This window comes from Sturnus vulgaris, chromosome 9 (assembly GCF_052056855.1).
Source record: "Sturnus vulgaris isolate bStuVul1 chromosome 9, bStuVul1.hap1, whole genome shotgun sequence".
In the NCBI taxonomy this organism is placed as follows: Eukaryota; Metazoa; Chordata; class Aves; order Passeriformes; family Sturnidae; genus Sturnus; species Sturnus vulgaris.
In genome coordinates, this window is record NC_142251.1 from 1,330,380 (window position 1) to 1,355,943 (window position 25,564).

At 44.1% G+C, this 25,564-nt stretch overlaps 1 protein-coding gene across 1 annotated transcript in view; it reads right to left on the reverse strand.

The window, feature by feature from the left end:
• Window positions 1-24,415, reverse strand: part of SGIP1 (SH3GL interacting endocytic adaptor 1) — a 56,888-nt gene extending 32,473 nt beyond the window's left edge. The window contains exons 1-11 of the mRNA XM_088169609.1: window positions 24,181-24,415; window positions 14,659-14,722; window positions 11,144-11,168; window positions 8,111-8,188; window positions 6,603-6,659; window positions 6,068-6,122; window positions 4,761-4,936; window positions 2,695-2,706; window positions 2,206-2,217; window positions 1,361-1,385; window positions 579-630 (exon numbers count right to left, since the gene is read on the reverse strand). Of these exons, the coding sequence (XP_088025735.1) occupies window positions 579-630; window positions 1,361-1,385; window positions 2,206-2,217; window positions 2,695-2,706; window positions 4,761-4,936; window positions 6,068-6,122; window positions 6,603-6,659; window positions 8,111-8,188; window positions 11,144-11,168; window positions 14,659-14,722; window positions 24,181-24,190 (566 nt within the window). The 5' untranslated portion in view covers window positions 24,191-24,415. The remainder of the gene's footprint in view (window positions 1-578; window positions 631-1,360; window positions 1,386-2,205; window positions 2,218-2,694; window positions 2,707-4,760; window positions 4,937-6,067; window positions 6,123-6,602; window positions 6,660-8,110; window positions 8,189-11,143; window positions 11,169-14,658; window positions 14,723-24,180) is intronic.
• Window positions 24,416-25,564: the final 1,149 nt, after the last annotated feature.

Genomic DNA, 25,564 nt, shown 5'->3' on the forward strand with positions numbered 1-25,564 from the left:
GGGCCGGGTTTGTGCTCCCAGCCCCTCTTTGAAGCAAACCCGAAATATTTTCCAGGAGGTTTTTTTTTCATCCCTGATCGAGGAGGAGCCGGGCAAACTCGGGATTCCAGGTGGGAAAAAGGGAAAGGAGAGAGGCAACACCGCGGTGCCAAAATTTGTGGTGCCACAGCAGCTTTAGGATTAATCAAAACTTGATGGAAAAGGATTAAAATAATAAATATTTGGGATCTCGACAATGCTCTGGTCTGACACACCAAATCCCGGAGCTGCACATTCCCATTGAAATTTGATTTTATTCCATTTATTCCATAAAAACTCGCATGTTTGCTGTCCTAAATCAAACCACCCAAGGTGGTTTCCAGCAGGGAATGTCCTTGCAGCTCTTGGTGGAGGACGGGGACGGACTCTGAGCACCCCAACCACCCCCAGCCCCTCCGGGCTGCCAAAATCCCCGAATGATTTTGGTTGGAAAAATCTTAAACCTCGCCCAGTGGCACCGTGCCATGGCAGGGACACCTCCCGCTGTCCCGGGGTGTCCCCCGAACCTCGGACAATCCCCCCCAGGGCTCTGCACTCACCTGGCGGGGTCTGGGGTGGGCGTGGAGCGCCGGGGCCTCGTGATCTCCTCACCTGGGACACAGAGACACGGGTCAGAGTCACCGTCACCCCAAAACCCAGATCGGGATCAGTGCCACTGTCACCCCAAAACATCCCCATGGGACACAGAGACACGGGTCAGAGTCATTGTCACCCCAAAACACAGCCCTGGATCAGCCATTGTCACCCCAAAATTCAGATCCGGATCAGAGTCACTGTCACCCCAAAACTCAGCCCCGGATCAGCCACTGTCACCCCAAAACTCAGCCCTGGATCAGTGTCATTGTCACCCCAAAACTCAGACCCAGATCAGCCATTGTCACCCCAAAACTCAGCCCCGGATCAGTCACTGTCACCCCAAAACCCAGACCCGGATCAGTCACTGTCACCCCAAAACATCCCCATGGGACACAGAGACACGGGTCAGTCACTGTCACCCCAAAACCCAGACCCGGATCAGCCATTCCCACCCCAAATCCTCCCCCAGTCACGGGGTCTCTCCTGCTGTCCCACCCACCCTTCTGGGCAGATCCTGGCAGAAAATAAAAAAAAAAAAATCTTCGTTTTTATTCTGATTTATTTCTGTACAGAACTAAACCAAGGAACTGCTCCAGGGATCCCAAGGATGTCCCCACACTTCACCAGGATCACTTGAAATTAAATTTAACTCGCTCCTTTCCCCCCTCCACTCTCCAAAACCCCTCCAGCAGGTGCAGTCAGTGTTTTTACAGGTTTTTTACAGGTTTTTACAGGTGATACTTACTGGATAAATTCCTTTTAATCGTGCCCTGGAAGGAGAAACACAGGGATAAGTGGCTGGGCAGGGCAGCTGTCACCCCAGGAGCAGAGGTGGCAGGAGGGGACATTTCCTGGAGGTGGCTGAACCCCAGGGAACAGAAAACCCTACCTGGAAAAAAATCCTACCTGGAAAAAAAACCCGACTGAAAAATAACCTACCTGATAAAACCCCTACCTGGAAATAAAACCCTACCTGAAAAAAACCCCTACCTGAAAAAAAAAAACCCCTACCTGAAAGAAAAAAAAAAAAAAAGCCCTACATGAAAAAAAATAAAACCCTACCTGAAAAAAAATAACAAACCCTACCTGAAAAAAAAAACCCACTGGAAAAATCCCTACTGAGAAAAACCCCACTAAAAAAAAAAATAAAAAAACTGAAACCCCCCCCACTTTAAAAAAAACCCAAAAAACACTGAAAAGTTAAAAAAAAACCCACTGAAAAGGAAAAAAAACCCCACTGAAAAGGAAAAAAAAAAACCACACTGAAAAGAAAAAAACAAAAAAAAAACACTGAAAAGGAAAAAAAAAAACAACATCCCCACTGGAAAAAAAACCCCACTGGAAAAAAAAAAACCCACAACCCTACCTGGGGAAAAAAGACAAACCCTACCCGGAAAAAAAAACCCCTACCTGGAAAAAAAACCCATTCCCAAATTCCCATTCCCACATTCCCATATTTCCATATTCCCACATTCCCCCATTCCCAAATTCCCACTCCCCCATTCCCAAATTCCCATCCCCCATTCCCATATTCCCATTCCCCCATTCCCAAATTCCCATTCCCCCATTCCCCCATTCCCAGGTTCTCACCGGGCTGCGCCGCTGCGGTCAGCGAGAAGGGGAGAGAAGAGACACCTGGTCAGAGAGTGACACGTCAGCACCCCAATGTCCCCAACTGCCACCACACCTGGGGGGTCACCCTGGGAGAGCCCCCACATCCTGGCAAATGGCATTTCCCCACTGGAAGTTTTGGGTTTTTTTTGGAAAAAACCCCAATGGCCCCACGGATGGGTTCCCTGCCTTCTCCTACCTGTGGGATCCAGGTAAAACCCTGACACACCTTGTCCCAATCCTTGGATCCAAAGCGCAGCCCCAAAGCCGCGCTCAGAGCCAAGCCCAGCTCTGTTTTTACACATCCTATTTTCAAATGCTCTAAAAGGCAGCCATAAAGGAAATTAAACTTCATCCTAGAAGGGCGGGTTCGGTATTTGCTTTTGGCATTTCAGCTCTGGAGACGGGACAAGAGCACACAAAGCTGGGTTAAAAATTATTCCGGGAGATTAAAATTGCGTTTCTTACCGGACTTTTCCTCTAAAAGGAGGCAGAGAGAGGAAAAAAAAATAAAAAAAATAAAAAAAAAATAAAAATTAAAAAAAAAAAGAGAGAGAGAATGAGAAGGTGAGGGAATTAATTTTTATAAAGAGGAATGGAAGATTGGTGTCAGGTTCAAGACAAAGCAGAGGGACGGGAGAGCTCGAGCTTCACCCACCCAGTGGAGAGAGAACACTTGGAAGTGTAAAAGTTGTGTCTGAGGCGTTTTAGGGAAAAGAATTCCATTGTTTTATCTTTATATTGATAAAATACAACGGCCATTCCCAGTCTGCCCCATTTCCCAGTCTGCTCCCATTCCCATCCCAGTTCAGGCACCAGAATTCCCAGTCCAGAGGATGGGAATGACAGTGACAATGGGCACATCTGGCACGGGGTGCCCAGAGCAGCTGTGGCTCCATTCCCAGTCTGCTCCCATTCCCATCCCAGTTCAGGCACCAGAATTCCCAGTTTGCTCCATTGCATCCCAGTTCAGGCACCAGAATTCCCAGTTTGCTCCATTCCCATCCTGTCTGCTCCATTCCCATCCCAATTCAGGCACCAGAACTCCCAGTTTGCCCCATTCCCATCCCAGTTCCCAGTCCAGGGGGCAGGAATGACAAAGGGCACATCTGGCACATCTGCAGTGCCCAAGGCCGGGCTGGAGCACCCTGGGGTGTTGGGAGGTGTGGATTGGGGTGGGATTTTGGCTCCGTCCCAGCTCAATCCATGGGATTTTTGATGTCCCTCCCAGCAGGGATTTGTGGCTGCTTTGGGAGAGCAGAGAAGCCGAGGAGAAGGGCAGGAAAAGCTGGAATTCCTGTCAGAATTCCGTTCCTGTGGATTCCTGCAGGCAGCTCCAGTGCACAGCAGCGTCCCCCTCCCAGCCAGCCCCAAATTCCTCAGCTCATCCCTCCCCAAACCCCCGAGCCTCGGCAGGAAAACACCCCAGAAAAAAAATGAGACACACAAAAAAAATCCTATTTGGTAAAATGCACAGTCTGTGAAAATTTGGTTTTCCTAATATCATTATTATTATTATTATTATCACTATTAAATTGTTAATTTGAGGTTGGGTTTCTCTCTCCTTTTTTTCCCCTCCCGAACTCCCCAACCTCAGCAGGAAAACATCCCAGAAAAAAGGAGAAAAAAAAAAAAACCCCTATTTGGTAAAATGCATATTCCACATTAATTTGATTTTCCCATTATTATTATTATTATTATCACTATTAAATTGTTAATTTGAGGTTGGGTTTCTCTCCCCCTTTTTTTTCCCCCAAACTCCCCAACCTCAGCAGGAAAACACCCCAGAAAAAAAGGAGACAAAAATCATATTTGGTAAAATACACATTCCACTAGAATTTGGTGCTGATGGCAGGATGGAAAAAGGAAAAATAACTTTTACCTCCAGGAACCTGGATTCACCTCCAGGGTGAGAAATATCCCTCCAAAACCCCATGGAAAAATCCTAAAGATTCTTTCCTTGGCTTGGGAATTAGGATAAAACCCTCAATGGGATGAACCCTTCAGGAATCTGGATTCACCTCAGGGATGAGAAACATCCTTTTAAAATCCCATGGAAAAATCCTAAAGATTCTTTCCTTGGCTTGGGAATCAGGAAAAGACCATCAAGGGCAGGAACATTCCAGGAACCTGGATTCACCTCCAGGGTGAGAAACTTTCCCCCCAAAACCCCATGGAAAATCCTAAACATTCTTTCCTTCGCTTGGGAATCAAGGCAAGACCCTGGATAGCGATAATCCAAAATTCTCTTTTCTTCAAATTCCCCTTTATCCTCATCGAAAAAAAAAACCGACGAGAAGACGGGAGAAAAATCAGGGAACAACACACCCCGATCTCCCTTAACCAGCAAGAAAGGGAATTTTTAAGACTCTTTAAACCAGAAACATCATTTCAACACGCACGGCTTCGAGCCGGACCCCTAAAACAAACCCACCAAAAACCCCCCGAACGGAACGCCAAGCCCTGCCGAGTTTGGGGTGATCCCATGGGATCAGCCGTGCCCTGGGAGCCGGGGAAGGGTGGGCAGGACTCACCACGGGGGATGGGGACAGGGCGATGTTGCCCACGGAAGCCTTGAGCTCGTCCACGGTGGCCGCGCTGCGCAGCGCGTCCTTGGCTTGCAGGGGTTTGATCTTGATGTTGAATTTCTTGTGCGCCTCCTCCTCCTCCTCCGACTCGCTGGAGGAGTAGAAGTGTTTTCCTTTGGTGCGTGAGGAACGGTCAAGGAATTTTGTTGCTGCGATGTTCCAAGAGAGGGGATTTGGCGATCCCAAAACGGTGATCCCGAATGGGGAGGGGAAATCCCGAGCTGGGGGTGTCACTGCTGCACCCCGAGAACGTGAACTGCTAAAAAATCAGAGTAAACCAGCCCAGGGCTTGGATCCGTGGCTGCATTTCATGGAATTGTTCAGGCTGGAATAACCCTACGGGATAATCGGGTCCAGCCATCCCCCAGCGCTGCCCCATGTCCCCAAGTGTCCGTGTCCCCACATCCACAGGGATTTTAACTCCCCCCAGGGATGGGGACTCCACCCCTGCCCTGGTGGCAATGCCTGACCAGCCTTTTCCATGGAGAAATTTTCCCAAATATCCAACTAAACCTCCTCTGGAATTCTGATCCCATATGAGGAAGGAATCCCGAGCTGGGGGTGTCACTGCTGCACCCCGAGCACGGGGAGCTGATAAAAAAAATCAGAATAAACCCGGCCAGGGCTTGGATCCATGGCTGCATTTCATGGAATTGTTCAGGCTGGAAAAGCCCCATGGGATAAAAGGAAATCAAACCATTGCTAGCACTGCCCCGTGTCCCCAAGGGCCACATCCACAGGGATTTTAAACCCCCCCAGGGATGGGGACTCCACAATTTCCCTTGGCAGCTGCTCCAAAGCCTGACCAGCCTTTTCCGTGGAGAAATTTTCCCAAATATCCAACTAAACCTCCTCTGGAACTTGAGGCTGTTCTCTCTCCTCCCGTCCCCTTTCCCTGGGGGCAGATCCCAAATCCCCCTGGCCGTCCCCTCCTTGCCAAAAACCAGGAATTCCTCCCTGATCCTCCTTTTTTTTTTTCTCCAGGATCACCGTGGACGTTTTGGTCTCCTTGGAGCATCCCAGGGATGTTCCCCCCACTCCTGATTTTTTTAGCAGTGAATCAAAGACAATCCAAATCCCTCAGGAATCCAGATTTATCTGCGGAGTGTCAGCTCCAAATGAAAATCAAAAGGTGGAAATAGATAATAATAATTAATAATAATTAATAATAATGAAATAAAAAGCATCAGTGGCCTGCCTGTGCACCCCAGCTCCTGTCACAGGCTGGAGGCAAATCCAAAACCAAAGGATATATCCTGGTTCCTCGGGTCTGATGCTGTATCCCTCCTCATCCAGCTCAGGTGAGTTCTGGAAAGGGAATAAAACCAAAAAAAAAAAATCCAGGAAAATCAGGAATGTTAATTCCTGGAAAGCTGGATCAGCTCTTTCCTCCTGTGGGAAAGGGTGTCCTGTACACACAGAGCAAAGAGCACCTCAAATTCCACCAATTAATTCAAATTCCATTGGAAATTGCTCAAATTCCATTCCAGACTAATTTTGCAGAAGGCAAGGTTTTAATCCTTGTTTATGCTTTCATAAATAGCAATATTAATATAAATAATAAATATATATTTATAATACATTTTTTTTCCTGGATAAACTGCAACATCCCAGGGCAGAGCTCTCCAGAGCCACCTCATTCCTGGGAATTCTGCTTGACCTGCGGGTGTGGAATTGGTGTCTGGACAGAGCTGATTGCACCCCAAAAGCCCAAAACGAGTGTGGGGAGAGCGTGGGATTGCCGTGGGACACATCTGGATGGGGGGAACCCCCAGGGGACACACTTACATATCTGTCCCAGTCGATCTCTGCATAAAATCCATTTGGGGCTCCGTTGGTTTTCTTCTGGAAAGGAAAATTCCCGTGGTGGGCATGGGAGGAAGCAGGAACACAGCACATCCCACAGCCAGGACACAAATCCAACAGCATTCCCCACCTCTGCAATCCCCCCAGCCCAGAGAGATGGAAGGAAGGGATTTTGGATTTCCACCCGATGAATATCCAAACATTCCTCGGGGAGAAGTGAGGAAATGTTTCTCCCGTGCTGGGATGTTCCCCTGGCAGCACTGGGAACTCCCAAATCCAGCCCAGCAGGGAAAACCGTCGGGAAATATTTCCTGGGGGATGAACAAACCCCTTCCCCATAAAGGGCAACCCCAAGAAGGATCCAGATCCCATTTTCCCACATGCCAGGTGCTGTAAATTCGGGATGGAGCAGTGGGAATGGTCCGGGATGAGTCCATGCCATGAAACACCAACACACACAGGAACTGCTGCTTGGGATCGAGGGAATTCTGTCTGGAACAGGCTCCAGGCAGGAACCCTTTCCTGGTTGGCTCCGGGCACCCAAACCCATCCCAAATCCCATGGCCACCACAATTTTGGGCTCCTGAATGGGATAATCCAGCTCCAGAGGGAACATTCCCATCCCAAATGTGGCCACCACAATTTTGGGGTCCTGAGTGGGATAATCCAGATTTTCTGGGCTTCCAGAGGGAACATTCCCATCCCAAATCCCATGGCCACCACAGTTTTGGACTCCTAAATGGGATAATCCACATTTTCTGGGCTTCCAGAGGGAACATTCCCGTCCCAAATCTGGCCACTACAATTTTAGGTTCCTAAATGGGATAATCCAGCTCTCCTGGGCTTCCAGAGGGAACATTCCTATCCCAAATCCCATGACCACCACAATTTTAGGTTCTTAATGGGATAATCCAGCTCCAGAGGGAACATTCCCATCCCAAATGTGGCCACCATAACTTTAGGTTCCTAATGGGATTATCCAGCTCTCCTGAGCTTCCAGAGGGAACATTCCCATCCCAAATGTGGCCACCACAATTTTGGACTCCTAAATGGGATAATCCACATTTTCTGGGCTTCCAGAGGGAACATTCCCATCCCAAATCCCATGGCCACCACAATTTTAGGTTCCTAAATGGGATAATCCAGCTCCAGAGGGAACATTCCCATCCCAAATCCCTGCCCAGCTCTGACAGGATTCTCTCCTGGCCACTGCCCCTCAGCTCCTCACCGTGCCCAGGGATGGAGCAATTCCCATGGATCCAAGTTTTGTGGGAATTCTGGATTCTGCCCCACGGGATTCCTGCTTTTCCTCCCCCCCCATAAATTTTTTTTATTTAACCCCATTTCCACCATCCTGCCTCACCCCACCGGGTTTTTCCTACACTCTGGACACCAAATCGAGGATGATTCCCTGTTTTCCACACCCCTGAGCCGCCGAGCTCTGGGGGTTTTTTTATTTTTTTTGTTTTTTTTATTTTTTTTTTCCTTACCCCGTTTTTATTTCCTCCTTCCTGCGTGCCCTCGGCTTTGCTATTGGAAGTTGGATCATTGGGATGAGGGCTGGGCTGCTGCGACCGTGGGGGCGGCACAAAAAGGGTTAAAATATCTGCTCCTCGCCTGATTTTTTTGGTTTTTTTTTTTTTTTTCGTTTTAAATGCACAAAATTAACTTTTAGGAGCTAGGGAACACGGATTTGTCGGGAAAGGGAAGCTCAGCTGCGGCTCCACCAGGATTAAAAGTGGATTTTTCTGTGGGGGTCTATTCAGCAGTCAGGATTCTCCTCCAAAAATTATGTGGAAAAGGATCTGAAGGATGAAAAATTATATTTAATGTCTCCATCTCTCACAAAAAACCACGTGGAAAAGGGTCTGGAGAATAAAAATTTATATTTAATATCTCCATCTCCCTGTAAAAGTTACGTGGAAAAGAGCCTGGAGGATGAAAAATGATATTTAATGATTTATTTTTTAATTTCTATAATAATATGATTAAATGATATTTAATCTCCTCGAAAAAATTCTGCGGAAAAGGATCTGGAGAATGAAAAATTACATTTAATGTCTCCATCTCCTCGCAAAAATTTTATGGAAAACGGTCTGGAGAATGAAAAAATTATATTTAATGTGTCCATCTCCCCCCAGAGATTTCATGGAAGAGGGTCTAGAGGACAAAAATTATATTTAATGTCTCCATCTCTCACAAAAAAATATGTGGAAAAGGATCTGAAGGATAAAAATTTATATTTAAAGTCTCCATCTCCCTGCAAAAGTTACGTGGAAAAGGGTCTGGAGGATGAAAAATGATATTTAATGATTCATTTTTTTATTTCTATAATAATATGATTAAATGATATTTAATCTCCTCGAAAAAATTCTGTGGAAAAGGATCTGGAGAAAGAAAAAATTATATTTAATGTCTCCATCTCCCCCCAGAGATTTCATGGAAGAGGGTCTAGAGGACAAAAATTATATTTAATGTCTCCATCTCTCACAAAAAATTATGTGGAAAAGGGTCTGGAGGATCAAAAGTGATATTTAATGTCTCCATCTCCTTGAAAAAAATATGTGGAAAAGGATCTGAAGGATAAAAATTTATATTTAAAGTCTCCATCTCCCTGCAAAAGTTACGTGGAAAAGGGTCTGGAGGATGAAAAATGATATTTAAAGTCTCCATCTCACAAAAAATTATGTGGAATAGGATCTGGAGGATAAAAAAAATGATATTTAATATCTCCAACTCCAACCCCTCTGCCTCAATCACCTCCAGCAGCTTCATTTTATTCCCTAAAAAAATTCCATTTCCGCATCCTCGGAGGGAACACCTGGGGCTCCCGTGGCCAGGACAAGCTGCCCGTGGGAAAAGGGAACGGCCTGGGGATGTTCCCGGGATATTCACAAAATTCATAAAAGTTGGGAAAATCCTCCAGGATCAGCCGGTCCGGGCTGTGCCCCACCCCCACCTCGTCACCAAATGTCACATCCGGGGGTCCCGGGACACCCCAAACCTCCCCCAGCACTTCCCTGGGGAGAAATCCCTCCTGGAATTTCATAAATCGAACAGCCAAAACCCGCTATTTATTAATTTTTAACCTCCTATTTATTGATTAATCCATCCTGAACATGCCCTTTATTAATTTATCCAACCCAAACCTCTCCTTTATTAATTTATCCAGCCTAAACCTGTTATTTATTAATTTTTAACCTCCTATTTATTAATTGATCCATCCTGAACATATCCCTTATTAATTTATCCAACCCAAACCTGTTATTTATTAATTTTTAACCTCCTATTTATTAATTTATCCAGCCTGAATTTCCTGTTTATTAATTTATCCAACCTATACATGTTCTTTATTAATTTAACCAACCCAAACCTGCAAGTTATTAATTTATTAATCCAAACCTGTTGTTTATTGATGTATCCAACCGGAACCTCCTATTTATTAATTTATCCAACCCAAACCTATCCTTTGTTAATTAATTAATGACTAGCAAGTTTGGGATGGATAAATTAATAATTATTTATTTATTAATTAAACCTCTTTTTTATTAATTTATCCAGCCTGAATCTGCTATTTATTAATTTATCCAACCTATACCTGTCCTTTATTAATTTATCCAGCCCAAACGTGATATTTATTAATTTTTTCAACCTAAACCTGCAATTTATTAATTTATCCACCCCAAACCTGCAATTTCTTCATTTATTCAGCCTGAACCTTTTATTTATTCCTTTATCACTGCTGAATAGAGCCCTGCTGAAGGCACCACCTTTATTTTAATCTCTATTTCCTACCAAGCAGCTTAAAAAAAAAAAAAAAAAACCACAGGAAAATCCAAAAGCCGAGGATTTTGGGGTCAGACTGTGGGGAAAAATAAAATTATTTCTTGCAAGGAGCAGCTTGACCCTCTCAAATTTTAATTTTTTTAAAAATAACCCAGCACTGCTCTCCCTGCTGAGCCTCCCAAGGGGCTCATCTTTATTTTGAGGTGAAATCCTAAAAAAAAAATCTGGATTTGCTGAAGAAATAAAGCCCAGTTTAATATTTTTTGCTATCAAACACTAAATTTAAGGGGACAGGGCCCATCTCCTACTCAGCTCTAGCAGGGACATTTCAGCCTAACACCAGGAATAAAAGCAGCAACCATTAAAAAAAAACCAAAAAACCCACGAAAACCAAACCACACAAACACCTCCTTGTTTTCGGGTTAATATAGAAAATAAAAATTAAAAAATAAAAAAAAATTAAAATAAAGGTTGGGAACAGCTGCTCTGGCAATTTCCCCCGGGCTCCTCGGGGCAGCAAATCTGGCCCAAGCCAATTATCAGGAGTGGAAATGAGGATGAGGAGCTGGGCTTTGGCAGCACAGCTGCTCCCTCTGCTTTTTATTTAAAAAAAAAAAAAAAACACCCGGAATTTGTCGTTTTTCCCCCATGGATTTGTGCGTTTATTTTCTATATTAAGCTGAAAACTGTTCACGGACGCGGGTGGTGGTGGGGGCAGAGGGCCGGGCAATACTCACGATGCCGTCCCTGTCCGGTGACCCTCTGCAAAAAAACAGAGAAAGGAGCTGTGTTAGCGCCCGGTTAACTCCTGAAAAATTTATTTTATTTTTTTTTAATTAATTCACAACAGCAAAAATCGGAATTATGACGTTATCACCACACCCGAGCTGCCTGCTCCTCACAGAACTCACACGAGATCACTGAAATTTTTTTTTTTTTTCCCCCGGTGTTATCAGGGGATAAAATTGAGGTTTGTCAATAAAATAAATACAATATAAATAAATAAAGCGTTCCTGCCGGGGCTGGCACTGGCTCAGCTGCCTCCTGCAGGAGACACAAATCCCATCTGGAGGAATTTCCATTCTGCCAGGAGGACAGACACTGCTCACGGACCCTAATCCCCGAACTGCTTATGGGATTTAGGATTTGGGATCTGGGCTGGGTCATCCCAGCACTGTGGGATTTAGGGAATGTCAACGTCCATGGAATCCGGACGGGTTCCTGCCCCTCTCACACATCCCGAATTTCCTGCCCCGCCAGGGATGTGTCGCCTGACTCGGGGCATCACAGAAACTCTGCTGGCAGCTCCTCGGCTCCCCCGGGAATAATTTCCCTTCAAGTTCCCCAATCCATCCATGCCTGTGTCCCACCTCTCCTGTTTAGGCTCCAGCTCTTTGCGCAAAATCTCTGAAATCCCTTGGAAGTGGCAGAAATCCCTTGGAAGTGGCAGAAATCCCTTTTGTTTCTGTGTTTGCTCCTCGCTGTGTGACCCCCAGCACAGGGGCTGTCACCAGCAGCTCCAGGGACCCCAGCTCGGTGTTCTGGTGGCCCAGCCGTGGCTGGGGGTGGCCACAGGGGGTGGCAGATGTCACCGTCCCTCCTTTCCTTCTCCCCATCCCTGCCTTTTCTCCTGTTCCATTCCTCCCTTCTCCACTATTCCATCCCTGCCTATTCCACTGTTCCATCCCTGCCTTCCTTCTCCCTCTCCATCCCTCCCTCCTCTCCCGTTCCATCCCTCCCTATTCCACCGTTCCATCTCCGGCTTCTCCCATTCCATCCCTCCCTTCTTCTTCTCCTCCTCCATCCCTGTCTTCCTTCTCCCATTCCATCCTTCCCTTCTCTCCTGTCCCATCCCTCGCTATTCCACTGTTCCATCCCTGTCCCTTCTCCCCTCTCCATCCCTCCCATCTCCCCCGATCCATCCCTCTCTCTTCTCCCATTCCATCCCTGCCTATCCCATTGTTCCATCTCTCATTCCATCCCTCGCTGTTCCCCCGGCTCCATCCCTGCCTTCCTTCTCCCCCCCGATCCATCTCTCTCTATTCCACTGCTCCATCCCTCCCTCCTCTCCCTCTCCATCCCTCCCTCCTCTCCATTCCTGCCTTCTCCCCATTCCCATCCCTCCCTATCCCACTGCTCCATCCCTCCCTCCTCTCCCTCTCCATCCCTCCCTATCCCACTGCTCCATCCCTCCCTCCTCTCCCCTCTCCATCCCTGCCTTCTCCCCATTCCCATCCCTCCCTTCTTCTCTGCTCCATCCCTGCCTATCCCACTGCTCCATCCCTCTCTCCCTCTCCATCCCTCCCTCCTCTCCCCTCTCCATCCCTCCCTATCCCACTGTTCCATCCCTCCCTTTTCCCCCGTTGCATCCCACCCTTCTCTCATTCCATCCCTGTCCCTTCTCTCTCTCTCCCGGATCCATCCCTGTCCCTTCTCTCCCCCCGGATCCATCCCTGTCCCTTCTCTCTCTCCCGGATCCATACCTGTCCCCTCTCTCCCCCCGGATCCATCCCTGTCCCTTCTCTCCCCCCGGATCCATCCCTGCCCCTTCTCTCTCTCTCCCGTTCCATCCCTGTCCCCTCTCTCCCGGATCCATCCCTGTCCCCTCTCTCCCGTTCCATCCCCTCTGCCCGCAGGGATTTGGAGCGCTCCCAAAGCCCTTGGGGCCGTGACCGCTCCGTGACCCCGCCGTGCTAATCACCGCCGCTGCTAATTGCAGCCTCCTCCTCCTCCTCCTCCTCCGTGGCCTCTCCGCGACCTCCCCATTGTCCCGGGATCCCTCCCGGCCGTGCCAGCACCTTCCCAGGCTGGAGCAGCGGGATGGAGCCCTGGAAATCTCAGCCTGGATTTTCCATCAGGAGAAGACGCAAAGGAGCCTCATTGCCACCCACCCGGATAAATTGTGGGGGAATTCAGAGCCAGCTGGAGCTCCTGGCTGTCCCACATGGATGTCACCATCCCTGGGGACAGCAGGGTGACACTCAGCGCTGCGCATCCCTCTTTTGGGATCTGCTCCGTGTGTCCCATTCCCCTTTGGGGCAGGAAAAGCCCAGCGGAGACGTCAATGCCACCGGGGCCACCTGGCCGGGTCTGGGATCTGTCCCTTGGCACTGGAAACCTCCAAACAGCTCCCACCAGGACATAAAACAGCTCAGGGAAACAAATCCAAATGGAATAAAAGGAAAAACCTGGAATTTCTCAGAGCAGAGCTGCAGGAGGGGACTCCCTGCTCCCTGTCCCCAGGAGCTGGTGGCACAGCTCGGGGACATCCACCCCAAAGCCACAGCGGTGGTGGCTGAGAACTGTGGAATTGTTTGGGTTGGAAAAGCCCCATGAAAACATCAAATCCAACCTGCCCCGTGTCCCCAAGTGCCACATCCATGTGGATTTTAAATCCTGCCAGGGATGGGGACTCCTGAGCAGCTGTGCCAGGGCTGGACAACCTTTCCATGAAGGAATTTCCCCAAATATCCACCCTGAGCCTCCCCTGGCCCAGCCTGGGGCCGTTCCCTCTCCTCCTGTCCCTGTTCCCAGATCCCAAATCCCCCCGGCTGTCCCCTCCTGTCAGGGAGTTGTGCAGAGCCAGAAATTCCCCCTGAGCCTCCTTTTCTCCAGGCTGAGCCCCCCCAGCTCCCTCAGGGATTCTCCATTCCCTTCCCATTTCCCTCAGGGATTCTCCAGCCCCTTCCCATTTCCCTCAGGGATTCTCCAGCCCCTTCCCATTTCCCTCAGGGATTCTCCAGCTCCTTCCCATTTCCCTCAGGGATTCTCCAGCTCCTTCCCATTTCCCTCGGGGATTCTCCAGCCCCTTCCCGGCTTCCTCAGCCTCTCCAGGAGCTCCAGACCCTTCCCCAGACCCAGCTCATCCCCCACCAGATGTGGGATCAATCTCTTTATTGATCTCCAGATGTTTTTTTGGGGAAGCAAAGCCGCCGTGCAGCTCCAGCCCCTGCACCAAAAGCCGCACGAGCATCCGTGTCAATGGAATTTGCATCCCTGGGGAGCAGAGCCGAACCTGCTCAAACTCCCAGCCCTCCTTTTTCCACCTTCTCCCCCCCCGAAAAAAAAAAAAAAAAAAAAAAATTCCCCCATCAAGGAGAACCCTGCAGCAGCCCCCGGGGGAATCCCACATTTGCCGGGATGGGTTTTTGCTGTTACCCAAAAACCAAAGGCCTGGGATGCCCCAAATCCCTGCAGCTGCACAGGAAAACGAACCCCGAAAGTCAAACCCCACGAGCTCCGCCCAACTCACGTGGAATCAGTGTCCTTTTCTTTCCTGCGTATTCCAAAGGCCTTCCTGGTGCGTTTTTTCAATCCTGAGCAACACCAAGAAAAGGGAAATTATTAATAGAATTCATGGAATTCCTCCTAAAGGTTCCTCATTGCCTCTGCAATCCATAAAGGAGGTGAAAAAACGGGAAGAGCCAAAGCCGAGGGATGCCAGAATCCAGGAGGTGTTTGCACTTTTATTTCTGCCATTTCTTTGTTCATTTATCAATTATTAATCTCTCCCAGTGCCTGGGACTCAGTTATTTCCCACTTCATATTTCACACTCAATATTTGCTCCACAGTTAATATTTCACAGGTAATATTTAGTTCACAGTTAATATTTAGTTCACAGTTATTTCCCAGTTATTACTTATTTATTTCCCAGTTAATATTATTTCCCACTCCAAATTTGTTTCATTGTTCTTAGTTCCCAGTTAATATTTATTTCATAGTTAATATTTCCCAGTTGATTGTTTCACAGTCAATATTTTTCCACAGTCAATATTTCCCAATCAATATTTGTTTCCCAGTTATCAATTCCCAGTTGTTTCCCAGTTATTATTTCCCAGCTAATATTTTTTACAGCAAATATTTCCCGCTCCATATTTATTTCCCAGTTAATATTTGTTTCCCAGTTATTTCCCACTCAATTTTTCCCAATTAATATTTATTTCACAGTCAGTATTGCCCACTCAATTTGTTTCCCAGCTAGTTAATATTTCCCAGTTAATATTTATTTCATCCTTAATATTTCCCAGTTAATTGTTTCACAGTCAATATTACCCACTCAATATTAATTTCCCAGTTAATATTTGTTTCCCACTCACTATTTCTTTCCCAGTTATTATTTTACAGTTAATATTAATTTCCCAGCTATTTTTTCCCACTCACTACTTCTTTCCCAGTTTTTATTTCTTTCCCAGTTTTTATTTTGCAGTTAATATTAATTTCCCAGCTATTATTTCTTTCCCAGTCAATGTTTCCCACTCACTATTTATTTCCAGCCATTATTTTGCAGTTAACATTAATTTCCCAACCATTATTCCCAATATTTCTCTCCTCATGACTCCCTCCTTTCCCGTGCAGTTTGTGGGCTCTGATGAAAGCAGGAAAATCCCTCCTGGCTCTTAAACCCAGTCTAAACCCGAGCTTGGTTATGCTCAGCTCTGGTTTTTATCTGCCCAACACCAAGGATTGTGGATCCAGCTGGATTGGCCTGGATTTGCAATTGTGACACTTTTTAAAAAATCCCATCACAGAATGGAACTGAGCTGGGAAAGGGGAGATTTGGGTGGGATTTGGGGATGGAATTCCCAGAGAAGCTCCTGGAGCCCAAAAGCCAGGCAGGAGCCCGAAGGTCCCTTCCAGTGGAACAATTCCATGATTTTAGGATTTCAACTGCTCCATCTTGATCATCCCATATCAAATCATCCCATCCCATATCAAATCATCCCATATCCAATAAATCATCCCATCCCATATCAAATCATCCCATCCATCCCATCCCATGTCAAATCATCCCATCCCATATCAATCATTCCATACTATCCCATATCAAATATCATCCCATATCCAATAATTTTATATCCATCCACCATTCCATCCCATCCCATATCAATCATCCCATCCCAAATCCATCCCATCGTATCCCAAATCAATCATTCCATCCCATCCCATATTAAATATTATTCCATCATCCCATATCAAATAATTCCATATCCATCCACCAATCCCATATCAAATATTCCATCCCATCAATCCCAAATATCAATCCCAAATATCAATCCCAAATATCAATCCCAAATATCAATCCCAAATATCAATCCCAAATATCAATCCCAAATATCAATCCCGTTCTATTAATTAATACACATCCATTAATTTCAAAAGTTCAAGGCCAGGCTGGACAGAGCTCGGAATCTCTTGGGATTTGGGGAATTTCCCACCCAAACCATTCCAGGATTTTAGGATTACTGTTAATTAATTAATTATTAATACCAATTAATCACAAGGTGCACCTTTAATGACTTCCATAAATCTAACGCGACGTATTATTTTGTTTAATAATTATTTTAATTGGTATCGATTTATTCGGTTTGTGGGGCTGCCTGAAATCCTCGATGTTCCTGCAGGAAATGTTTGGAAACCTCACCCTGCTCCAATTATCCCAAAATTCCACAATTTTCCCCAAATCCATCCCAACTTGAGGCTTTAAATTCATCCCAACTTCAGATTTTAAATGTGTAGGTGGAGAATTTTAAATTTTTTTTTTCCTCAATCTATCACAAAAATAAAAACCCCAAAAATGATACAAAAAAAAATTAAAAATCAGAATTTCAACACAAATTTCAAAGTGCCAATATCCCAGGAGTGTTTTTGCAAGGCTGGGATGGGAAAGGAAATTTTTCCTAAATAATATTGGGATTAAAAAAAATCTGATTTTAATTAATTTTATCATTGTCAGCACCAATGCAGTGCTGGGGAATTTCCCCTTCCTGTGCAGGGGAGGAGATTTTGTAGGAGAAAGGTGGAAATTCCTAAAGGACAAACCCAAATTTCTGGCTCCAGGAATTAAAACGAAAAAAAAAATTAAAATGGAAAAAAAATTCAAATTGAAATTGAAAAAAAATGAAGTGGAAAAAGTTAAAAGGGGAAAAAAAAAGGAAATTAAAAGGGGAAAAGTTCAAATGGAGAAAAATGAAGAGGGAAAATATTCAAAGGGAAAAAAAATGAAAAGGGAAAATATTCAAAGGGAAAACCCTAAAATTAAAGGGGGGAAAAAAAACAAACCTAAAATTAAAGGGGGGGGGAAAAACAACCAAACTAAAATTAAAGGGGGAAAACAAAAAACTAAAATTAAAGGGGGAAAAACAAAACCCCCCAAACTGGAAAAAATTTAAATTAACACTGAAAAATTTAAATGGGGAAAAAATAAAAATAAAATGGGAAAAAAATAAAATGGGGAAAAAATAAAAATAAAATGGAGAAAAAATAAAAATAAATTAAAATTTAAAAACCTCGACACCTCAAATGCAATTAAAACGAAAAATAAATCAGTTTTGGAGGTTTTAAATCCAAACCCGCAGCAGCTGGAAGCACTTCCAGCCTGGATCCTCTTTCATTGGCACAGCTGGAGCAGGAAAAAAAGAAAAAAAAAAAGAAAAAAAAAAAAGAGAATTTTGGTCGTGAATAAACCCCGAGCTCCTCAATGGCTGGCACAGCAAACAGGGCCGCACTTTGTGCTCCTGGCAAATGAAAAAATCCCCAAAAAATAAAAAAATTCCACCTGCACTGCACTCGGGGGCTTGGGGGTTATGGGATTTTTTTTTTTTAATTCTAAAGCTGGGGGGAAATTTAAAAAAAAAAAATAAAAAATCGGGATTAAAGAAATGAGGTTAAAAATTGGCTGGTGGGAAAATGGGGAAAAAGTAATGGGGAAAAAATAAAATAATAATAATAATAATGGGGGAAAATAATAATGGGGGAAAATAATAATAATAATAATAATGGGGGAAAATAATAATAATAATAATAGGGGAAAATAATAATAATAATAATGGGGGAAAATAATAATAATAATAATGGGGGAAAATAATAATAATAATAATAATGGGGGAAATAATAATAATGGGGGGGAAATGAGAAAATAAACAATAATGGGGAAATGGGGGAAAAATAATAATGATGGGGAAGTGGGAAAATAAATTATAATAATGGGGAAAATAATAAATAATGGGGAAAATAATAAATAATGGGGGGAATGGGAAAATAATAAACAATAATGGGGAAATGGGGGAAATAAATAATAATAATAATGGGGAAATATAAATATTAATAATGGGAAGACAGAAAAATAAAGGAATAATGGGGGAAATCAATAATAATAATAATAATGGGGGAAATAAATAATAATAATAATGGGGGAATCAATAGTAATAATAATAATGGGGGAAATAAATAATAATAATAATAATGGGGGAAATAAATAATAATAATAATAATGGGGGAAATAAATAATAATAATAATGGGGAAATCAATAATAATAATAATAATAATAATTATTATAATAATAATAATAATGGGGGAAATCAATACTAAAGGGGCAGAATTTCCCCTCCCCCCCCCCCCCCGCCTGGCAGGTTTGGAACATCCCAAAATTCCAGGGCACGGCTCGGGGGGGGGGGAGGAGCTCTGCATTGCCCCTCCCCCACCCCAAACCGGGTCAGGATTCCTGCCCCAAAAAAATCGGGATAAATCCAAATTTCCTTCGTGTTCCCCCAGTTCCAAAATTCAGCCAGGATTATTCCCATAAATTCGGGATAAATCCCATTTTCCTTCGTATTTCTCCATCCCAATCCCAAAATTCAGCCAGAATTCTTCCCACAATTTTTGGATAAATCCCAACTTCCTTCATATTTCTCCAATCGCAAAATTCAGCCAGAATTCCTGCCATAAATTCAGGATAAATCCCATTTTCCTTCATATTCCACCTCTCCCAGTATTGGGTCAGCATTCCTGCAACAAATTCTGGATAAATCCAAATTTCCTTCGTATTGCTCCAATCCCAATCCCAAAATAGGGTCAGGATTCCTGCCACAAATTTTGGATAAATCCCATTTTCCTTCATATTTCTCCAATCCCAAAATTCAGCCAGGATTCCTGCCATAAATTCGGGATAAATCTCATTTTCCTTCATATTTCTCCTTCCCAATCCCAAAATTAGATCAGGATTCTTTCCACAAACTCGGGATAAATCTCATTTCCCTTCAAATTCCATCTCCCTAAACCCAAAATTCAGCCAGAATTCCTGCCATGAATTCTGGATAAATCCCATTTCCCTCCATGTTCCTCCTCTCCCAATATTGCATTGGGATTTCTGATATAAATCTTGGATAAATCCCATTTTTCTTCATATTCCATCTCTTCAATCCCAAAAATTCAGTCGGGAGTTCCCCCCCCCAACTCTCAATAAATCCCATTTTCCTTTGGATTTCTCCATCCCAATCCCAAAAATAGATCAGGATTCTTGCCATAAATTCTGGATAAATTCCATTTTCCTTCATATTTCTCCAATCCCAAAATTCAGCCAGAATTCTTACCACAAATTCGGGATAAATCCCATTTTCCTCCATATTCTTCCTCTCCAATCCCAAAATTAAATCAGAATTCCTGCCACAAATTCGGGATAAATCCCATTTTCCACCTCCAGCATCCCCTCTCAGGGCAGGATTTCCACCCCAATCCCGTTTTTTTTGGGATAAAATCCCTCCCTGGGGGTGAGCAGCCCTGACTTCCCCTGGAATTCTTGTTCCCACAATCCCAAAAAAAAAAAAAAAAAAAAAGGAATTTTGCTTTTTTTTTTGCTTTTTGGTTTTTTTTTGTTTTGTTTTCTTTTTCGAGTTTTGCCACTTTCCCCCCCAGATTTTGCCACGTTTTTAAATTTTTAATTTTTTTTTTTTGCCACATTTCTCTTCCCACCGTTCTTTTTCTTTTAGATTTTTCCTTTTTTTTTTTTTTTTTTTTGTAAACCCCAAACCCAAGAGCTCCTGAGTTTTTTCCCCCCCACTTCTTTTCCAAAGTCTCATTTCCACAAAATTCCACCTCGACAGCTCGATCCCACCTGGATCGGCCACCTAAAAACATCCCAAAAATAAATTTTTATGGATATTTTTGGGGTTTGAGAAGCAAATCCTGGAATTTCCCCAGGATACAAATCCCTGGATCAGCATTTCCTCACCTGGGCATGGAAAAGAGGAAAAAAATTTTTTTTAAAAAAAATCTCTACATCCCAAAAAAAGTTGGTTTTTTTTTCCAGTTCTGCAGAAAATTCCAGCAAAATTCTGAAGAAATTTCCAGTTCTGGAAAAATTCATTTCAGAGGACAAAAATGACCAAACTCTGGAAAATCCAGGTCCTGATTTGGGAATTTTCTGGGGTTTTCCATCCATGTCTGAATTTATGATGTTTCCATCAAACCTGCTGGTGGTTTCCTCAGTGAAAACCCCAAATTTTCCTTCTTAAAAAAAAAAAAAAAAAATCCAAATTTTCTCCTCAAATAAAATCCCCAAATTCCCCTCCTCAAATAGAAAACCCAAAATTTCCTCCTCAAATAAAAAACCCCAAATTCTCTCCTCAAATAAAAACCCAAAATTCTCTCTTCAAATAAAAAGACCCCAAATTTTCCCCTCAAATAAAAAGACCCAAATTTCCTCCTCAAAATCCCCCAAATTCCCCTCCTCAAATAAAAAACCCAAAAATTTTCTCCTCAAATAAAAAACCCCCAAATTTTCTCCTCAAATAAAAAAAACCACAAAATTCTCCTCCTCAAATAAAAATCCTAAAATTTTCCAACTCAAATAAAAACCTCCCCAAATTTCCCTCCTCAATAACCCCCAAATTCTCCTCCTCAAATAAAAAAAAAAAAAACCCAAATTTTCTCCTCAAATCCAAATCCCTCCCAAATTTTCCTGGATCATTTCCTTGCTGACAACACCGAGCACATTCAAACAAAATTGACTGAAACAAACAAAAAAAAATTAAAATAAAAATAAAAATATCTAAAAATAAACTCAATTTGCATTAAAAAAAAAAAAAGGATTTTTTTGCCTCGAGGCCCAACATTCCCAAAAAAAAAAAAATAAATAAAGGATTCTGGGAAATTCCCAGGATTCTCCCCCAATTTTTTGGGGTCTGGAGGAGCACAGGGAGAATTTCCAGGAAAATCGGGAAAGAATTTTCTCAAATTTCAGGGAATTTTTGTTCCAGGTGGAACAAGGGGGGAAAAAAATAAAAAAAAATCCCCAAAGGAGCCAAACCCATCCCCCTCCCCCACCATCCCATGGAATAGTTCCCAAATTTTTGGGAATATCCAAACCCTGGGGTCTGGGAGCATCTCCCACACTTCATTTTTTGGTTTTTTTTTGGGGTTTTTTTGGGGTATCATTGGGATTTTTAGACATCCATGGAAATTCAATGTTTTCCCTCCCATCCCGCAGAAGAATGAGAAAATATTTCATATATTGAGCGAAAATATTCTATATATTTGTAAATATTATAATAATAAAATAAAGACAAAAATAGAGAAAAATAAAGACAAAAATAGAGAAAAATAAAGACAAAAATAGAGAAAAATAAAGACAAAAATAGAGAAAAATAAAGACAAAAATAGAGAAAAATAAAGACAAAAATAGAGAAAAATAAAGACAAAAATAGAGAAAAATAAAGACAAAAATAGAGAAAAATAAAGACAAAAATAGAGAAAAATAAAGACAAAAATAGAGAAAAATAAAGACAAAAATAGAGAAAAATAAAGACAAAAATAGAGAAAAATAAAGACAAAAATAGAGAAAAATAAAGACAAAAATAGAGAAAAATAAAGACAAAAATAGAGAAAAATAAAGACAAAAATAGAGAAAAATAAAAGAATAAAATAGAGAATAAAAATAAGAAAAATAAAGAATAAAATAAAGAAAAATAAAGAATAATTGAACCCTTTTAAGGTGTTCACTGCAAGGAACTCTCAGTGTTTCACACAGGTTTAAAAGTTTCGTCTCCAATTAAACCCAACTTATTAAAACCATTAAATTAATTACATTAATAATCAATAACTCCCCCCTGCGAGGGCCCAGAGCTTCAGTGGGACCTCGGATTGAAGTTCCCCTCTCCCACAAATCCAACCATTCCCAAATTCAAAATATCCCGGGATTTATTTATTTCTCATTTTCCAACTCCTGTTCTACCTTGGCTTCACCCCCTCGGGGTGAATAATTCACTTTTTATGGTGAGAATTTCATTTTTTTTTTAAATTTTTTTTTTTTTTTCATGGAAGGTGATTCCACCTCTGCCAGAGCCCAGCCCTGGATCCATTCCCAGCGTGGGGTTGAGCAGTGACCAAAATTCCATTTATGATTTAAATATTTATTCCTTCAGGAATAAAACCAACCCCCCCCCCAAAAAAAACCCAAAAAACCACAAAATATCCTAAAAAAACCCCAATTTATTTCCCCTCAAAACTGAACCAAGAACTCAAAGCAAGGCCTGCAGCAGGACAAATTCAATTTATCCCCCCCCCAAATTCAATTTATCCCCACGAATTCCTCTGGAAATGTCGGGATTTGGGTTTTTAAATCCAAATTTTTGGTGGCATTTTCCCCTGCCGTGCCCTGTTCCTGTCGTGGGATGCCTTTGATGTCAAGGGCTAAAATTAAAATTTTTTTTTTTTTTTTTTTTTTTTTTTGCTTGGGATTCTCATCAGCACCAGGAAAAAGCAAGGAAAGAATTTTTTTTTTTTTTCCCCCCCGGGATTTAAAAAACGACAAAACTCATTTTCTTCACACCCAAAACCCATCCCAGGAGAGGCCATCCCATGTCCCCACACACGGCCGGGATAAATTCCCAGATTTCAGGGAATATTTTAAACCCCTAAAAATTCCTATAAATGAATCCCAAGGTGAATTTTAACCCCAAATTTCGGGAATATTTTGGGAATTTTCCCCATTTCTGCCTGTCATCCCTGGAATCTCTTTGCCTCGGAAGAGGCTCCACCGAGCCAGGCCTTGCTGCTGCCACCAAGGGGCCAGAAATTCCCCCAAAATTCAATATATTCTGCACTTGCCGGCCCTGGAGCATCCATTCCGCTAAAATAGAATTCAATCCAAGGCATCCTTTGGCTGCATCTTGCTCCAGAGGGAATTAAAATTATAAATAATGAAGGAGAGCTTTACATACGGCCGAGACAGACGACACAGGATAAAATTCCTGTCATGCCCAGAGGCTTTTCCCACACTGGATCAGACACAGATCCCTGAAGCATCCTGTGCCATATTTCCCTTTTTTTTTTTTTTTTTTAAATGTCAAAAAAATCCCGATCCGACATTTCCTCCTTTTTTCTCCGCCCCCCCCCCCCCACCCCAACCTGCATCTCCACGATACGGAAAATTTAAAAAATAAAATAAAATTAAATTTAAAAAAAAAAATAAATCAGCTCAAGTTGCAATTTCCTCGTTTCCCACTGAAATGATGCTCATCCATCCAGGGGAAAAAAAAAAACAAAAACAAAAAAAAACTGCACGGCCCCAGCTGCATCCTCTGTGCAGCACAAAATAATAATAATAATAATAATAATAATAATAATAATAATAATAATAATAATAATAATAATTTCGGGATGAAATAACGATTTCAGGGTATAAATCCAGCGGATCCAGAGCTGCGGCTCCGTGGAAAACCGGGAATTTGCAGATCCCGAGCTGCCTACACAGGGCTGGGGATGGAATTGCAAATAATCTGATATTATATCATCAACCCGGAGCTCGGCAGAGCCGCCAACCGCCCGGGATTAGGGGCAGGGGAGGATTGGATTGAATTATTATTATTATTATTAATGTTATTATTTCATTTAGGAAAGGATTAAAATAAATAATAAATAAAAAATAAAAAACAATCCCCCCCCACCCCCCTAGGAGCGAGTTGGGCGCGGAGGAACGCGCCCGGTTCTTCACCCACCTTCCATCATGGTGGCAGAATCGCATTCCTCAATTTCCGAGGAGCCTGGAGAAAAATATAAAAAAAAAATAAAAAAAATAAAAAATAATAATAATAAAAAATAAAACCCCACGGGAGAGAACACTCAGCCCGCTCGGCTCGGCTTCAGCGTTTCCCAGGCGGCGAGGATGATGATGATGATGATGATGAGGAAGAGCCGGCGGTTAGGGGCAGGCCATGGATGCTGCTGCTCCTGTATCACCTCCAGGATGGCAGCGCGGAGGATGCTCGCGGAAAGGGAGGACGAGGCGGGCTCGGTGCCTCCCGCCCCGCGCTCCTCACATGCGCCCTGGCTGCCGACACACCCCCCGGCAACGCTCCAACCTATTTCCCAGAGGTTTTTTTTTTTTATTCTCTTTTAATTTTTTAATATTTTTTTTTTTTTTTTCTTCTCTCCCCCACCGCCACCCTCCCCAAAAGCAGAGCCGCGGTGTCCGCACCTCGTGACGCACTTCCCCTCCTTTAATCCTATTGCGGGCGGCGCGATTAATGCCGCTGTCAGATTAGGAGCGTGCGGGGCTGGGAATCGGGGAAAAAAAAAATAAAATAATAATAATAATAATTTAAAAAAAAAGGTTCAATCCCGGCTGGAGAAGGCAGGGATGAGAGCTGGGCAGAGCCGGGCTCTCCTCGCAGCCATCCCAGGGACAAATCCATGGCTGACATCACGGGGCCGGCAGGAGGGTGCGGGGGGAATTTCTTCTCCCCGGCTGCTTCCCGGGAATTCACCCGGCCCGAAGGGACAGCGGAGCGGGAACAAAGGACACGGCAGGGAACGGGGGGAGAGCGCTGGGGCCGCGCTGTGCCCGCGGCCACGCCGCGATGTCACCTGTCACCCCCGGGGTGCCACCCTGCCCTGTGTCCCCCTGTGATGTCACCCCCGGGGTGCCACCCTGCCCTGTGTCCCCTCGTGATGTCACCCCCAGGGTGCCACCTTGTCCTGCGTCCCCTCGTGATGTCACCCCCGCGGTGCCACCTTGTCCTGCGTCCCCTCGTGATGTCACCCCCGCGGTGCCACCCTGCCTGTGTCCCCTTGCGATGCCACCCCCGCGGTGCCACCTTGTCCTGTGTGTGCCCGTGATGCCGCCCTGTCCCCCGTGGCGATGTCACCCTGTCCTGTCACCCCTCAGTGATGCCCCTCGCACTGTGTCCCCATCATGCCACCCTGTCCTGTGTCCCCATGACGCCACCCTCTGTGTCCCCTCCATGATTCCGCCCTGTCCCCCCTCGCGATGCCACCCTCCGTGTCCCCCCCACCATGATGCCACCCTGTCCTGTCACCCCCCAGCCGTGCCACTCTCCGTGTCCCCATGACCCCACCCTCCTTGTGTCCCCCTCTGCGATG